The 18,843-nt window shown below is 34.1% G+C and overlaps 1 protein-coding gene across 1 annotated transcript; it reads left to right on the plus strand.

Annotated features, from left to right (window-relative positions):
- Positions 1-908: 908 nt before the first annotated feature.
- On the plus strand, positions 909-13,295 carry Gr64b (Gustatory receptor 64b). The gene is given in 10 exon segments (XM_036364276.2): positions 909-966; positions 1,497-1,667; positions 7,480-7,671; positions 9,269-9,466; positions 9,563-9,723; positions 9,839-9,961; positions 11,004-11,158; positions 11,229-11,394; positions 11,949-12,038; positions 12,191-13,295. Coding segments are annotated over 10 exon segments (1,431 nt in total). The 3' UTR covers positions 12,308-13,295.
- The last annotated feature ends 5,548 nt before the right edge of the window (positions 13,296-18,843 follow it).

The raw sequence follows: 18,843 nt of genomic DNA on the forward strand, positions 1-18,843 counted from the left end.
ACAATGTACCTGCTCACAATGATGTTTTAACAATGACCAAAATTTACCGAATTGCTTGAGCATTCACCGTATTCACCAGATTTGGCTCCCATCGACTACTAATTCTTCAGAAACCTGAAACAATTCCTTCGTGGAAAGCGTTTTTCGTCGAATGAAGAAACTTTACACAGTAGTCGGGTATTTTGCAGAGCTTCCGGAAAGTCATTATAGCGATGGTATAAAATTATTGGACGATCATTGGAATAAGTGTATTGAAGATAAGGGAGATTATATTGAATAAAAAAATATATTTCGTACTAATTATTTTTTCATTTCGGGCGTAGAAACTTTACAATCAACCTGCAATTATGTTGATAAATATGGCTGTATCGTGACAAGAATGGAACAAAATCGAGAAACATAAAGATACATATCGCATATTAACTCAGTTGATAAACTTAATGTTTATATATATATTTTTTTAGATGTAAATGCCTTCAGTAGAGTTACATTTCAATATTTCGGTATGAGAAGGAACAAGCTGGTTCCGTTTCCCCGTTCCTACAATCATATATCCGTTCTAGTTATTAGGACAGATGGATTGATTGAGCCGCTAATCTCATTTCAATACAAAGTTGTTGATTCTGTAAGATCTCTTGAAATATTTTATTGAGTTTGATTACATTGTGCCAGGATTATCTGTTACATTCTCATACTGCAACTCCGAGCTTTACTCTTAGCTCTGGGGAAAATTATACCTGAATATAACAGTTGCACTCACTGCGTTAGATCTCAAGTTAATGCGTCATATGCCAGAATGGAACTTGGAATGCAACTCTATGACAGCTTTCAGATACTTTTGTATTTAGATCTTTATTCAGCAATCAGTCTCCTAAACTAAATCAAGTGCTTAAAGTGAAAGGCCCGAAATGCTTGGTATAGATTATTGGTATATATTGCAATTTTACCGTATTCAAAGTACCACGGGTTGGTGTTGCTTACTTCGAATATCATTGTTGCCCTTCCTTTCGATGCTATCTACCGGTTTAGAGTCCAACCATGAATTGCTTAAATGCATTTGTTTAACTGGTAAAGCTGAAAGCTGATCTGTAGCATTTAGGGTGTGATTATGAAGAAAAAATAATTTTATATACATTTATTTTTTTCCTTTAAATATTTTTATAACTATAAAATTCAATTTTTTGTTTAATGGAGGAACTTAGTCCTTAATCTAAACCACCCAAAAAACTTTATAAGTTCTAGAAACATTTAACCTAAGAGTTTACTCTTTTAGGGCTATTTTAGGTCTTTATCCAAATGTGTTTTCATCTGTCATTCGAGTTTAAATCTCCCTCTGTACGTACTTTGTAGAATATGAATTTCCATTCGCGTTCGTATAATCCTTACTTTATAAAAATTAAAAAAATTTTGCTTGCAAATTGTCGTTGCCAACAAGTATCATTATATACTTACATACACACGAATATAAATATGTATTTAGAGTAAAATGGCCTGAGTAAATGGCTGCCGAATACATATCTGCGATTATATTCAGCGATAAATACTCAAACTTTCGCCGGTAATTCTAGCATTTGCTTTCGTGTCTTTGGTGCGTGCGTGAGTACCAGTAAAAGCGGGAATGTCGCAGCAGCTGGAGGATCAAACATTCCACAATTGCGTCTCCAAAGGTATGTATGATGTTATTGCTGTCACGTAAGCCCGTGCATTTAAGTGAGCTACTTTTGTGCGGTATATACTTGTATGGTAATTATTATTTTATTTTATGCAATTTGTGAAGCTTTAAACTAATTCCCAAAGCTTTGTCGTGAATAATTTTCGGGTTTGCACAACTTTTAAATGACCACCGAAAATATTTGTGCAAATATGTAATTTGTCTTAGTACAAGTTCCAGGTGCCCATTTTTCGTCATATATAAATATCATTAGTAAAGAATTGAAAGTTAGCACTCTGGAAAAAACAGGCTGCTATAGTGGGCCGCTCTAAACAATAAGATTGTAGCTCTGCTTGAATAATAATCTATGCCAAAATTCGTGAAGATACGTTGTCAATTAAAAAAGTTTACCATACTTATTGACTTTCATCGACCAAATACTATAGCTATATCTTATACTGGTTCGATATCGTCGGTTCCCATTAATGACACATTCTTCAAAGTTTCAAATCGAAATCGCAAAAACTGAGGGAATGGTTTGCGTATATACGCACGGATAGATGGACATGGTTAACTCGGAAGGTATGGTTAGAAACTTCGTGACAAACTTAATCCTTTTCAGGCTACACAAATTGATTGTCCCCCCTGCAACCAATTTTATTTGCAAAAACGAGATTCATCCACCAACTTAAGATGTAGTTTTAATAAAATGTACTGCACATTCACTATTTGTGAGATATAAAAAGTTATTAGTTGGTAGTATGTAATTTGTGATTTTGAATTTTTCTGAAAATAAATTAATTAACGATCTTGATTTGCGACTTGCGTTTTCGAAAATTTTACTTCAATATATCGGTATTATGTAAGGTTAGGTTTCGATGGTGCCATATCTTATTTGTAATAACAATGTGCTAAGTGATTTTTTTTTTGTTGTAACCCAATAATTTTCGGAGAAATCACCTTTAAAAAACGGATAAGTCGAAGATCAGTATATTAAGACAGACATATCCACAGCTATTTCCTACAAATTTAATAGATTAAACCTAAACTAATCAACTTGTTGTATTTATACTAACTGAGATAAAAAGCCTTTAGCCTGAGAGATCGCGGCCCTAACAAAATATGTTTATTCTTGTCGTAGAGTACTAACCTTAACCATAGTACGGTCAAAGTTTTAGTTCGTCCAATTGTTTAAAACTTTAGAATCTAAAGTGTCATTATGTTGCCTCTGCTACACAACTGCTAACAAGAGACAGTAGCGCCAAAACACACCCTAAAAATTGTGAAATTATAGCTCTCTTCGAGTCGCCATTTTACTGCTTGCTTCCGATCACTTGCCAAAAAAATACATGTAAAAGCAATAACAAAATTATATATAATAGGTTTAATGTGCATATTTTCTAAACCACTAAAGCTATAATAACCAAATTCACTCAAAATAAATCTTCTTAGAACCCTTACCGACGGTGTTAAAATGGGTTAAATCAGGTGATAACCCCGCTCACTCTCCATATAACGGTTTTGATTATAACTACTAAAAGTGCGATAACTCACTAAACAAACAAGTCAGAATCTTTGAATTTTACACATATAAGTCTTATGGGAGCCAATACAAAAATTGGACGTGGCACCGCTTACCTTTAGGTGAAAATCCATTTCTCGGGATCTACTTGACCGATTTCAACCAAATTCGGTGCAAAATCGGATAAGATATTGTCTTATAACTTATGTTATCAATGTCAGGATAGACATTGTTGACTAATTCTTGGATGTTGTCTATCAAAACGCAATGGTTTTCTAGGCCAATCCTTCCCTACCTTTGTATTAACTCTCCATTGTCAACTTTTAGCAGCATCTCTGGAAACTACTGGAAATAGCCGTGAAGACGAAACCTTCATATTAGTTTTAAGCTCTGATTAATTGACATGTGGCCAAAACTTGGATCTTTTTAGGGAAGCTTTATTTCATCAGCACGTGTTCCTCGACGCACAACTGGTAGGATTTGACGGAAATCTCCTGAGAACAGAATTGTACATCCACCCATAGGTGAATTTTTGTTGCGCAAATCGTGCATTGTCCTAGCATCAAGGTCGAGGAATCAAGGTAAAACAATTTCCCTTTATTTTTATCAATTGTTGGTAGTAATCCAGTGAATACTTTTTTCTGATCGATGTTTAATCGTGGTTCATCTTGAGCTATATTTTGTAAAAGTGTCGTTTGATCGTATGATGTTTCTCTTGTGTATTCGGCACTGTTAGTTAAATCTGAGTTAGTAGTATTAGCTGGCATCGGCAGCCCAAAATCCTTGATCGATTTACCCGAAAGTAATTGCACTACTTTGTTCAATTCAAATAATGCATCGTCATATATGTTTTGATCATATTGTACATCACCTGAGTTTAAATCTCGCCGTCACCGAATCAGAATATCACTGGCCATATTTTCTTGCAATTTTTTCCATAGATTAACATAATCAGTTACTTGACAAAACGCTACTATGACGGCAAATATATATCTTAATGATGTAGCTGAACTACAAACAGCTGCTTCTGATAATGTGTTTTCCTAGGGAGAATCGTCTTCCATGAGCCCCATAGCTTTGCAAGCTACTTGGTAAGTATTGTAAACAACACCTTGTACAGTTCTTGCGTGTAAATATCGAGATCCACCTGTGAATGATGAAGGTAGTGTAACCAACTGCCCAATGCCGTCGCGGTGTTCATTCGCATATTGATCTACCAAATATTGGTTTGTTAACATTACATATCTAAGCAAAGTGTTGAAATTGTTACGTATTGTCATTATACAGTAGCAATAGTAGTTCATACATGACATTGTTTTACGGAGAGGTGTACCACCGATTGGGTCAACTTGAGAAATTGCTGTCCAGCTATCACCACTGCTACTTCACTCGTGGAAAGCGCATCGTATCGTCCTCGTTATCCAACAGGATAAAAATTTGCATGGATTATGACATTAAGGTCAGGAGTATCTGCTGGAACACTCTTAATCGCAGTTTTGGAAGACTGTATGTAGCAATTATGAGAATGTAAATATCTTGAAGAGATCTAATCAAATCTCTGTCAATTGGCTGTGCAACACTTGAACGCTAGAAGAATTTTATTTATTTACCCATGAATTAGTAACTCGTGCTTATGATTCTCTTTTTCTATGTATTCGATGTCTATCCCTATCTTGGCTGCGGCGAACCTCACGCTCTACTGAAGATTCTCTATCTCTCTCAGCTCTATATCTATCTCGAGCCTCACGTTCCATTGACGATTATTGATCTCTTGCTAAACGTATTCTTTTGGCATTCACTGTACTACGACTAAGTTCGAACAACGACGTCTTCCAGACATGACTTTATAAATTTACTCAGTTCTATATGTATGATTACCTATGCACAATCATAAAAAACACAAGATACCTATTCTATTCAGTTCTTTTTTTGAACTGGTTGACTTTATCCCGCATACATTTGTGATGGTATGGGAAGTACCTTAATGAAACTCAGAGACCATCTTTTTCTGTGGTAATGGCAAAAATGAATAAAAGCGGTTCAATACTATTCCTATCTCTCATATACAAAATATAAGATTTTCAAACTTCTGTTTGACTTACCACCGTATATATCGGCCAATATGTAAGATATCTTAACCAAACTAACTGAACAGATAATATTGAACATACTATAGTTTAATGCCGAAAATATGTGATATTGGTCTACGATATACTACATAAATATAATGATCGTTATTATAACAAACCCAATGCTCAATATGTCGGTCAGTGTTTGAGTTATGCTCGTGTATTTATAAAATTAATTAATTGAAGGAATTTTCCCGGATTTGATCCGTGCAAGTGCAAGAGTATGAAATGTTCGGTTACATTCGAACTTAGCCCTTATTTGTTATTAAAAAAGGTTACTTCTTTGTAAAGTCAAAGTATTTTTAGTCTATTTAATATCGTAGTGACCTATATGAATGACAAGCGAGGATAATAATCAGCTTTATACAACCTGTTATATGAGAGGTAAGAAAACCCAATATCATAAATTTTGTTAATATATTTTACAAGTATCTCATTAAAGAGAAACATTCGTAGTTTTTCTTTTTATTAAAATTATTTTGTCATGTACGAGCTTTTATCTATTTTTCAAAACTCTACATTTTTGTATAACTAATAAGATTTAGTATATGGTTTACTTTATTTTGAGCAACAACCTATTGAAATAACTATAAACTAACAAGTAAGGAAGGACTAAGTTCGGATGTAACCGAACATTTTATACTCTCGTAAAGTCAAATGGTATACTCGTTTGAGATTTCTTTGTGGATTGACTGATATTTTCGGTAGAAGGTCAACTATAGGCACTGTGGTCCACATATTCAGTACCTAGGGGCTTGAACAGTTTTGGTTCGATTTAGACAATTTTTGGTCACAAGGTGGCATACTTTAATCGCATTATTCACGCAAAGTTTTATCCCGATACAGTCATTGTTGCCTGATTTCCTAGTGGAAAGTGAAAGAATCAGATGGAATTTAAAATGGTGTTATACGGGAAGTAGGCGTGGTTTTTGGTTGAAATCGGTTAAGCAGATCCCAAGATATGGGTTTTCACCTAAAAGTGGGCGGTACCACGCCCACTGACTAATTTTGAACGCAGTTCCTATAGAGCCATCTCATACCATCCCAGAGATAAAATTGAATGTCTCTGGCGTGTTTAGTGCTTGATTTATCGCGCTTTTAATAGTTTTTAACAGTACCGTTATATGGGACGTGGGCTGAGTTGTCACCCGATTTCACCTGTAGGTAGAGGTTCTAAAAACATTTGCTTCCAGTGAATTTTGTTATTATAGCATTAGCGGTTTAGGAGATATGCACATTAAACCTATTAGAGGCGGGACCACGCCCACTTAAAAAAAATTTGAACCGCAGATGCCCCTCCCTATTGTGATCCTGTATACCAAATAAGAGTCTTGTATCTTGTTGTGGAGCTTAGTTATGGCAATTTATTTGTTTTTGAATAATGGCGTTTTGTGGGCGTGGCAGTGGTCCGATTACGCCCATCTGCAATACCAACCGTCTCACATGTCTACCAAGTTTCATAAAGATATCTCAATTTTTACTCAAGTTAGAGCTTGCACGGACGGACGGACAGACGGACGGACGAACAGACAGTCACCCGGATTTCTACTCGTCTCTTCATCCTGATCATTTATATATATATAACCCTATATCTAACTCGATTAGTTTTAGGTGATACAAACAACCGTTAGGTGAACAAAACTATTATACTCTGTAGCAACAGGTTGCGAGATCGGATGATTTGTTTACGAGTTCCAACTACAGCCAATTTGAAAAAATAAGTTTTGGTAAAAACCCGTTTAAAGATAAGAAACAGAACGGATTGAACTGAGCGGCTACACTTTATAAAGCTATAACTCAGTAAATGCTTGAAATATTCATTCAAAATTTTAGTATGTTATTTTTAAAGGTATGGACTATCGAAATTAAGAAAACAAAATATATATTTACCTCTTGCAAAGGATCCTTTTTAAATTTCAATGGAAACAGAAATCCCGACTTAATTTTTTTTATTTCCCAAAACGGTCATTCAGCTTGAGATTGTCGTTCGGAAACCTAGAAACCTATTTCTGCATCTTTTTGTTGATATTTGTCTCAACAATACGAGTAGTTTGAAAATAATCTGAATATCTTTCAAAACTTTTCAGTTAGAGATAATTTGTCTCTAATATTATTATGTATTGAAGAATGAATAAGTATTCAAATAGATTTTTCATATATTCTTAAATATTATGCAGTGGTTTTCATATCGCAATTTTTCGGTTTGCTGCCCGTCTCCAACATATTGGCCAATGATGTGCAACGAGTCCATTATACTTGGTTTAGTCTACATACTCTTTATTCGGGGACCATATTGCTTTTAAATACATTGGAATTTTTCACTGTGGGATATTTTGTGTTCAAGTCTGGTTTAAATTTTCACAATTCAGGTAAGTTGACGTATAAAAAAACATTTTTAAATAAACGATTAACTACCTAAATATAACATGAAATACTATTCTGTACAGTATTTATAAAATATCCAGTATTTATGAATATGAAAACTCTGTAGCAAAAAAAAACGGTTTTCAATTGGATGTGTCTAACGGCATGAAACATACGACGGCTGGTAGTATCCGACTTAACCTAGTTATAAACATAGACTGTTTGAGAGATAAGTCTTCTTATCGCCAATGCAATTTTCGACAAAAGTTATTATAAACAAATTAATTATCTTTATTGATTTTGTTATCCACCGAAGTTCACATTGGCGTCGTAGAATTTGTTTCCCAACATAAAGAAGGTGCATTTATTTGGAAGACCTGTCCTAGCCTCGGCTATGGGGATGTTATCGTAAGTGTCGTTCAGCCCATAATGATTTGATCTCTGTTGATAATAAGACTACAAATCAATGCGTAAGAATTATTTCTTAAGAACATTCCGAGACTCGTGTCATCACGATGATCTATGATGTCATCGCTCACACTTCAGGGGTGTAAACAAAATGTATACATGGACAGGTGTATAGAAATTAGTGCATTATTATTTGGGTTGTGAGGGAGCTTTCACAACGGAGAACACCTTATATTCATAACATAAATATATATTATAGTTGTTTTGTTGCTCTAGATATAAGGTTGATTTTGGATACATTTGTGCCCATAATTCATGAAACTATCAATAATTTTGTAAGATTTTATCTCGTTTATTTTTAAATCTGTATAATAATTTTACAATACAAAAATATACTTCCGTACTTCGCTTTGACAAATTTCTTTATCATTCCTAAATTGATCACGTTAAAAATCTCTAAGTTCATTTTCAGAAAATAACTTAGGCGTAGATGTTTCACCCTTCCCTTCCCTTGCACTGATCGATTGTACCCATTTTTGGGAATTTGAAAACATCATTGCTTCTGAGTTCATTGAGTAAAACACGACATTTAGTAGACTGTAGATTTAGATAGCGCCACGTTTGATTTTTATTAAACATGAAAACCTTTACCATATTTTTTCGCATATTTTCGGTACAGAGCCTGAGAGTGGAATCACATGATGTTTTTATGCCCGATAAAGGGGAGCAGATCCCTAATTATGAATATATGAAATGCAAATAACAAAAATTAGAGCACATTCAATACTTTCATGAATAAATACGTAATTGGAGAACTAGGTATATGACAATGGATCGGCACATTCTGACACACCCAACCACCACTACGGTCAAATTGGTCCATCTAGGCTACAAACCGCTGCCACCGTAAAAAGGTCACTAGTCGGCAGAAATATGAGTCCAATGAAAAGTTTTTAGCCGCCAAGGAACACTATTTTAGAAACTGCAAAGGAACTTATTTTTCAAATGGGTTCAAGAAGATGGAGAATCGCTGCGTCGACTGTAATCAACAACATTAAGAAATAAATTGGAATTTTTCCAAAGTTTTCGATTTTCTTTCGTAGACTAAATAATTACTGGACCACCTTTGTACATACTCGTACATATGTACGTCTCAAAATTCTGTTGTAATACGAGTATCTTTAATGCCGACAGGTACAATATCTTTGTTTGTGGTGTGTATGCTGGAGCATGTGTACTTCTGGCGTTTGGCCATAAAGTGGCCATTTATCATGCGAAGCTGGCGTCGTACCGAAGAGATATTTCTGCGTCCGCCCTATCGTATATATGCGACATATAATATGAAGACACGCATTTACGCATTAACTTGTCTGGTTATGTTCAGTGCCATGGGTAGGTACAGTGTTGGCGAGTAAAAAATTTCATTTATGAAATAAGTTTTATATCAGAAGGGAAATATATGTATGTGTGTATTACCATTTATTTTAGTGGAGCACAGTTTCCTTGTGTTTAATTCGTTTCATAAAAGCAATTTAGAACGAACGCAATGCAAATACAATATCACCTTCTGGGAAAGTCTATACAGTCGGGAAAGGCCACACTTAAGCAGAGTTCTACCCTTTAATATTTTGTATTTGCCTGTGGTAGAGGTGAGTTCAGTTCCAAGTGATCGTCAATTTCAACTAAAGATATAATGCAGTGTCTAACTTATTTAAAGTGATTTTAATATTTACAAAGTTGTAATCGGAATGTTATCATTTGCAGTGGATTAATTTAACCTTGGCATATCCCAGGTCATTTACTGATGCTTTTATCATTTGCGTAAGCGTGGGGTTGGCGTCACGTTTTCACCAACTTTATCTGCGGATCGAGGCTGTTCATAACAAGGTATATGTTATACTTTTTTTATACTATTTCCAGCATTTCCTCATATCCTGTGAAAAGGGATAAAATAGGATGATAACCATGCTCACTCCTCATATAACAGTTGTCTTGAAAACTACTAAAAGCACAACCACTACATAAATATGCCAGAATAAGCTAATTTCCCATCCGAGATTTCACCGAAGAGTCCTAGCGAAAGAATTAGACAATAAGCGTGGCACCGCCTACTTTTAAAAGATAATTAATATCTCAGGAAGTAGTCGCCCAATACCAACCAAAATTGATGCATAATACTAACTCAATATTCTTATATTACTTTATGAAAATGAGCGAAATTGTACTACAACCACGCCTACCTCTAATATAATAAAGGAGTGCTATATCTTACCCAAAAATGGCCGAAATTAGACCATAAATTATTAAGCCCCGATATAAAAAATAAGTGCGCTGAAAAAATCGGTCTTCGTGGGATCCGGTTGAATTTATACCTCCATATATATCGGTCAATATGTTAATTGAAATGAAATCGGCTGAAAACTACTCTAACCCCTATGCACCTAATATAGTGATTTCAGACTTTCTAGTTTTTTTAGGTCAATAGGTGCTATAAATTAATGAAATTCAGTGTTTTCTTAACCCCTAGCCAACACCCCAAATACAACGCTATCTTCACCTCCTGTTATTTCGTTTTATTACAAATATGTTAAATTTCGTTCCTTTGCTTGAGTTTATACCACATACAAGAATATCTCAATGGAATATATCTTTACTAAATTCAGCAAAAATAGTAACAAAATTATGGTTATGGGTAGGCACCTTAACCCAGCACTAATATAATGTATATGGTAAAGAGATTTGTGTTAGATAAACTTATTTTAATATAAGATTATCGGACTAGGTGATTATATGACCTATAGCTTAAGTCAGATACAAAATTATTTGTGATCCATTGTGATCGAATAACGAATATTGCTTTTTTTTCATTCCTTATCATTTCTCAATTTCTTTAATTGTAACAATTAAATAAAGTTCTTTTTTATTATAGGCCCTTCCAATGCTCTTCTGGACCGAAGTGCGAGAACATTTTCTCGAGTTGGTGCATCTTATGCGTTTACTTAACGACAAAATAGCTCCGCTGATATTATTATCATGCAGTAATAATATGTACTTTATCTGCTTTCAGCTGTTCAATAGTTTCCAGTGCGCACCTTTCACCCACCATTTTTCGAATATGTATATTCTAGTGATGTGTGTTTTTTCTTATTCACAGGAATATCGGCGTTGACCTGGTTGCTGTTGCCGCTTTCTGGTATTCCTTGTTTTTCGCCATCTTTCGCACCATCCTTACACTTTTCATGGCCTCCTCTGTTAACGACTACAGTAAACGGATATTGTTGACTCTGCGCAGCGTACCTAGCACGTCGTGGTGTGTTGAGGTGGGTATAAGAGTAAGACCACGCTTCGCTTAAAATCATAATAAATGTCAATGTTTTTGCCATTGTCACTTTTATTTTCTTTACGCCATGTTTCCCTGCCATTTGCGCTGTATTGTTTTTAGTAGTTAGTTTATAATTCAACTTGGATAGTTATTCACTCCGTATATGTATGAATATTCCAAGAGGCTTTTTAGTGGCGTACCTGAATAAAAGCCGACGCGGCATCCTTGTATAAAACGACAATTTGCGTCAAATTCTCATTTAAATTCTACAAGAATTTATCTTGAATGGAATAAATAATAACATAAACAAATACATAATTGCGAATTAGTAACATATTTTATAACATACTTACATACCTGTTATGTTTGCAGCGGTTATTTTAAATTTATAAGTCGTCAAAATTTTATCTAGCTCCCGTTCTAGGGAGTTCGGATTCACCACGAAAAACGTCAAAATTTCCCTTTTATCTGTCAGAATTTTCAGTTTTGCTCCGTTTGGCACACAGCTACAGTTGGTTTGGAATTTATTCACCGTGCGCTAATCTTTTGCAGGCCCAACGGTTCAGCGAGCAGCTGGCGTTCGACTTAACAGCTTGGTCTGGCTGCGGTTTCTTCTTTATTACACGACAACTAATTTTGGCGGCAAGTCAATATATACACTTAATATATAATTATTGCCATTATTGCTGTCTGCATGTTCAACTTTTTTCCTTTTCCCCACTGAAACACACAATATAATATAAGTGTATCATAATATAATTTCCTTCACTTTTTCCACATTTTCTTGGCTGCAGATGGCCGGCACAATCTTTACATATGAGGTAATGGTCACTGATGTCATCAACAAAGGCTCCATTCAACAAGTTACGAGCTATTGCAGGCTGATTGAGTACGAAGTTGAAAATGAGTAAACTCTTGTTAACTGAGTATTGATACTTAATGAGGGTGCCTGTAAAAAAAATCTTTATTGTAAAATACTTCTTAACGTCAAATTAACATCTGCATCTATAAAGTAGTCACCAATACTGGATTATAAGCAACTTAAGCATATAAAGGGTGTTCCATAATTAACGCAAGATTGGAACTAAATATGAAAAGCAGTTTTTAGTCTTTCGATTGTAATACTTGGGCAAAACAACATACATTAGGCAAAACAACACACAACTTTCTTTACATATACGCACTCGTTTCTCGAAAACATCCATGACTATTCTGCATAAATGCGGTTGGATTTCATTGATGCAACGTTAAATAAGCTCTTTTAAAGCACTCGTGGTTGTCGGCTTGTTGCAATAGACCTGTGATTTTAAATAACCCCCAATAAAAGAAATAAAATTTTGGGACACCATTATGTATATATTGTCTAGTAGACGTAGCTGATGTTATTCTACCCAAAATTTGGTTTAGAGTAAGCAGATAGTTTATGTTATGCTAATACACAAGAGACCTTTTGTTTTCTGTTTTAGGGCAAAATTACTATTATTATATAAATAGTATACCATTGACCGATTTTATATGCTACCAAGTTAAAAATATGTTCCCTAAGTTTAATTGTGTCATCCTCCTTACTTATTGATATTTATAGGATGAGTCAACAGGAGATGTGGAAATTATTCCATTATTAAATTTTTATAGAATATCTGAGATGTATAAGGTTTAAACAATTCTTAAGAAAACACGTTAACTTTAGCTATTCTGAAACTATAATACTCTTCACAAGTGACTTTTTTATTGCAACTATATGTATAATTAAGCCTGAAAATGTAACCGGTCACTGGACTCGTCAGTTTGCATAGCAACTATATGCCATAGTAGCCCGATCTGAACAATATGTTCAGGGATTAATACCGTTGACTTGGATAATAACCAATACTAAATTATGTAAAGCTATCGTGTAAAAAAAAACTGAAAAATAATCATTTAAAATTGCAAAACTCATAGTTTTGTATGAAATTTACTTTTCTACAAAAATGTTATTACATTGTATTATAAAATATTAAAATTATTAATAACTGCATTATTATAAAGTAAAAGTGGTTGACGCGATTTATTTCGTTCAATTTAGAAATAATGAATGACAATGTTACGAACCAAATTTGGGTGAAATCGAGCTATTGTGAAATATGAAATTTTGTTTAAAAGTGGCTGGTGTCACACCAATTGTTCTATTTTAGAAGCGACCTTTATATTTCTGGAATTATTAATTAGTTATCGCATTTTGGGTAGTTTTGAACACAACTCTTATGGGAGTAGATATCGTAAATTGGCCAATTACAATATGTCCATCGAACTTGATTGACGTAGATTTAGTATATATGTATACTAGCTGGTCTGATTCTTGGAATATACCGTAATGAAATAATGTAGACAAGGAGTGGTTCCTCACCAAAAGTAGTACAATTGGGCTTTCATATTCTTATAAGGAAGGAAAGTTTTAAATTTAGTTGTTGATATCAAACCGTATAAGATAGAATCCGTTCCGATTTTTCAAAAGTGAGGTCAGTTTTTTTTATAAATATAAAACTTCTCTGCCATTTAAGCTTCACCCTAACTAAGACTTTTTTATCACCCAACCAATATTATAGTAAGGCACAATATAATAAAATTTGATGAGAAGAGAAGTGTCGAGGCAATATTATTTGAAAAGAGCCTAAAGTTTTTCCAGTTTGTTGTGCCAATTAAGAATTTAAGTTCCATAAAAGTAGAAGAGTCGCCACCATAGGGAATATTTTGTTATTAATTTAGGGACATTACTTGAGTAGGAGATCATTATATCGAAAGTGGTAAATATTTTATACAAGGAGAACTGAGTTTTCCTAAACGAATGAGATCTTCTATGTGGAGGAGTTTCAAATGTGACTCCAGACATCAAAGTGACTAAAATATTGTATTAAAATTAAGACATAACAAGTAAGGAAGGGCTAAGTTCGGGTGTAACTGAACATTTTATACTCTTGCAAATTGCCAGGATTAAAGCAAGGAAAATACCTTCAGATGTTAGGAAAACTATATATTTGAAATGTTGCGAAACAATTTGACACTAATTATTCGACAAAATCGTAAGTGGATTACAATCAAATTTGGTATTTTATTAAGTTATATTATAGGCCACAGACTCACTTAGTTTTATTGCTATACTTTACTTCGCATCAGCTAAAATTATATTAAAATCATCTTCTAATGAGATAAATGGAATATAAACTCAACTGAAGAAGCTAAATTTAATATATTGAGTTGATGTGCAAAACGTCAACCAGAGGATCGCAATTCATTATTCTAGGGGTATAAGGTAAATATAAAAATGTTGTTTTGCTAAAAATGGTATTTTATTTTGGTAAAAGTGGAACAAAGGTTAACAGTATAAATTTAGACTTAAAACGCACATGATACCTTAAGATCTTTTTCTTTATGACCGCTAACCAAAAAAATGTGAAACATGTGGAGAGTACTAGGTTGTGAATGTCGGGAACGTTACCCTAACACAATTTTATTATAAATGATTAACGTAATGTTCACATTACGTATGAGAGTGTATTGAATGTAGAAATTATAAATGTTTAGTAGCAATTTTCAATAGTCTCTAGCGATTTTTCACCCTGGTGCTAAAATCGAGTTTACACCTGTGGTGAATTATAATATCTTACATCTTCGATTTTGACGATATGGTTACCTAAAGGTATACCCTTTATTTCCTATTTATTCTGTTTGGTTTTATAGTTTTCAGCTGCTGCTTGCGGGTTCGTACCGACATTTTGCCGTCCGGCCGTGCAAACAGTAACTTGAATAAAAATTAATATATCTTGCTGAGGCTTGGTACGCATGTGCACTATAAGAAGTTTGGTATTGTAGATGGGTGCAATCGAACAGTGCCAAAAATGCACAGACCAAATATTTTTGATACTTCCCTTGACAGTGTGAAAATGGATGAAATCGGATGATAACCTCGCCCACTACCTATATAACGGTTTTGTTAAAAACAACTTAAAGTAAATCTCTAGAATATAGCTATTTTCTCTTTGCTAGTGTCCATCTTTGACGCGCGCTCAAACGAAAATAAATCAACCAATCATAAAACTGTCAAAAAAGGGTTTTTAGTACGAAATACCATCTTTCTAACGCCATTTAGCCGAACCCGATCTTATACAACGCGAGATACAGATAAATAACACAATCTATGGGAAAAATAATGGATTTCTGGATTTTTACTACCTAATATTAGGACAAGACTTTGCACAAACAATTTTGAGGTATACCATCTCAAGTATAAACATTTTCAAAACCGGACCATAAATGTTCGAGCGCCTAGTTACTAAATAACTGAACCCCAGTGCCTGGTGCTAACATTTTACCTGAAATAACGGTCAATCTGGGAGATATATTATTGCAATTCGGAGAGAGTCTCTTTCTGATAATAGGATGCAAGTATTTCAAAAATGAATTGCATCGGGTTAATACTTTTCTTAGCGAAATATTTTCTATCTTCGGGTTTACTTGATACCGCATATATCGGTTAATACGTGAGCTATTTCAATAAAATCGTTATAAAGCTTCACCTTTGTGCCTAAAATGAGTAAAATCGGGTGAAAACTTGTCCTAGCATTTAAAACTAAGTGAGTAATACAAATTTGTATATATTCCGTTGACGATTTCGTCGAATAATGAGTGTTGAAATGTTTCGCAAAAATTTATAGTGTTTTCCCGTTTGTTATCTTTACAAATAATATGATTATATTACATATCCAAAGCTGTGGGAACCATCTTTTAACACACACTACGAGACTATAAAACGTAATAAAGGTTGTTCAATGTCAATTGTACTCTTGATGATGTGAAGAGGGGCAATCGTCAAATATCAAAGCAAAATGTTTAGACATTTTTAAGGTTAAACACACACAACAAGATAGTTGCACTGAACAGTTCAATAAATTTTACGTATCCTTTAATAAATTTCTTTCTTGTTACATAAGTAGAGTAATTAGTACTGCTAGTGTTACCTTAGTGCACCACAGATGTCAATGACGTCCATTCTTTAAACAAAGATGTAAGTATTTGGAAACAGTATTACTAACAAACACCGAGCTGGATTATCGCTGCCATTTTAGGTTTTCTCGAAGGTTATACATACTTCGCTATAAAAGATTACGTGGTGACAAACGTGTCTCTGAGAATATACCGTTTATATGCTTTTCTAGCCATGAGGCATGTAGTTTTGGTGATGTAGGTTATCGTTTTTATGTTGCCATTGCAATGACTAGCCCAATCAATACGCATTCATTAGCTCTTAACTCAGTAAAAAAAGGCCAAATGTGCAAGGAAACGAGTCAAAAAAAAAAAATCGCCGAGGAGAGTTGTGGGTTTTAAAAAACTATGTTAATACATAACCAAAGCTATATTTAACTTGAATTAACTGATGCAATTACAAGGTAATTGGCCCGTTCGAATCTAGGTAAGGTGTTTGAAGATGAAAAACTTCCTCATAAAATGGGACCAAGGTTACAAATAATAATAATTAAGAATCCCAACATCGGCATTAATAAATAAACATTAATTTTTGATTAAAAATTTGTTTACAACAAATCGCAACTGTTCACAGCCCAAGGTGATTTTTTACTGTTGACATAATGGGTTTATGCGCTTTTTTCTTCAAACGGATGGTTTATCAAGGCTATAAAACTTTGTTTCCACCTTCTGGCTTGCATTCATAAGCCCCGCCTCAAACAAGTCTCTTAACTAGCAGTTAAAAGATACACAGTTAAAAGAAATTTTCATCAATTTTGTTTTCCTTAACATAATTTTTTAAAATGCGTCCGATCTATAAGGTGACTTTTAAATTCAAATTAAGGCCATTATCACACTTATGTCGGCCACACTTAAATTCCTAGTGCCTAGAATGTAAATGCCACGAATGCAATTGAGACTTAAACAACAAAGAATGCCTCAGTTTCGATAGAAACAAATAAACTTGAATGTGGTAATCAACAAATGCCCAGGCATAATTGCTGCCGAATGGCAGAAATTTTCACTTTTGAGCCCAGCCGTCAGTCGGTTATTCATAAAGCACCACCTAAGTTGTTTTTGTTATTGCAAGAAGCCAATTTATGCACCAGACACAAAGCGTAGCTCGAAATCATACAACGGTCACGACAGAATGTAACAATTAAATTTGTGCAACATGTCGAATGAGCAACACGAAGACATACTACCATATATGTATGTATGCATATTGCAGGGCTGCCCAACTTTTCAAAGTGCGTGCTTAAAGTTGTGTATTTATGAATAGTGTGGGAAAGATTAAATAGAGTCGTTTTAATTGATTTTAATACTTAAATATCAATTAAAGTGGCAACCGGCATGGCAACAAATGATTTGAAAATTTTCGATTTCTGACCAGGAAAAACTTCTAAGTTGTAGTAGAAGCCATACAAAATATTAGAGCGGTTGGTGAATATTACATCTATACTGTTCACTCAAACAAAAATTTATGAAAGCCATATTTACGCCAAATTCTGAAAAACATCATGGTACTGAAAATCGGTAGGTTATAAATTTAAATTACAAATAAATGAATTCTACAGCTACACAATAAAAATGTACTTGATCCTGTCATAAGATATCTTACAAGTTCAGGAAGCTATAAAAATTGAACTAGAATATAGTACATTTTTTAATAATTTTTATTTAACAATTCATATATTAAAATAGCGATATGCAACAATTTTATAAGAAATTCAATTTCTGATTGCACACAACGCCTCAATTCGGCTAAGCACAGTTTCTACCAAATATGTTTTGAGGCTCACCAAATTTCTTGAGGGTATTCGACAGGCCACTTTTACCACAAACTGTTGTTCAATGGATTTAAATCGGGACTTCCTGATGGCCAATCATCTGCTGCTATGAAATCAGGAATATTGCTTTTAAGCCAGTAGCTGGTTTTTGCCTTGTGTCGTTTTGCTTATTAAACACTTTTTCAAAAATAGAAAGGTTTTCATCTGTTCTGGCGCGTTGCCAGAAGATGACCAGTTTTCGGATTGTTAAGTTTTTTGAGAAGGTCATATAATTCCTTGCGCCACAATACGATTTTCTTTAGCTCCCTACGCCATTGTTAAGAGTAGACTGAACTTATTAGACACTGCATATAAATTATAATAAACAAGTAAAGAAGGGCTAAGTTCGGGTGTAACCGAACATTTTATACTCTTGCAACTTGCAAGGATCAAAGCGGGAGAAATACCTTCAGGTGTTGGGGAAACTTTATATGAAATGTTACGAGAAAACTCAAAATTCATTATTCGAGGAACTCGTGAATGAATTACAATCAAATTTCTATCTTATTAACTGTTAAGGTACTAAATTTTTATCCATTTTAAGCACAAATATACATTACTATTAGAGAAACACGCTTTTTCAATTTCAATAAGTAACTCACATATTGACCGATACATGC

Source organism: Bactrocera oleae, chromosome 6 (assembly GCF_042242935.1).
Source record: "Bactrocera oleae isolate idBacOlea1 chromosome 6, idBacOlea1, whole genome shotgun sequence".
Taxonomy (NCBI): Eukaryota; Metazoa; Arthropoda; class Insecta; order Diptera; family Tephritidae; genus Bactrocera; species Bactrocera oleae.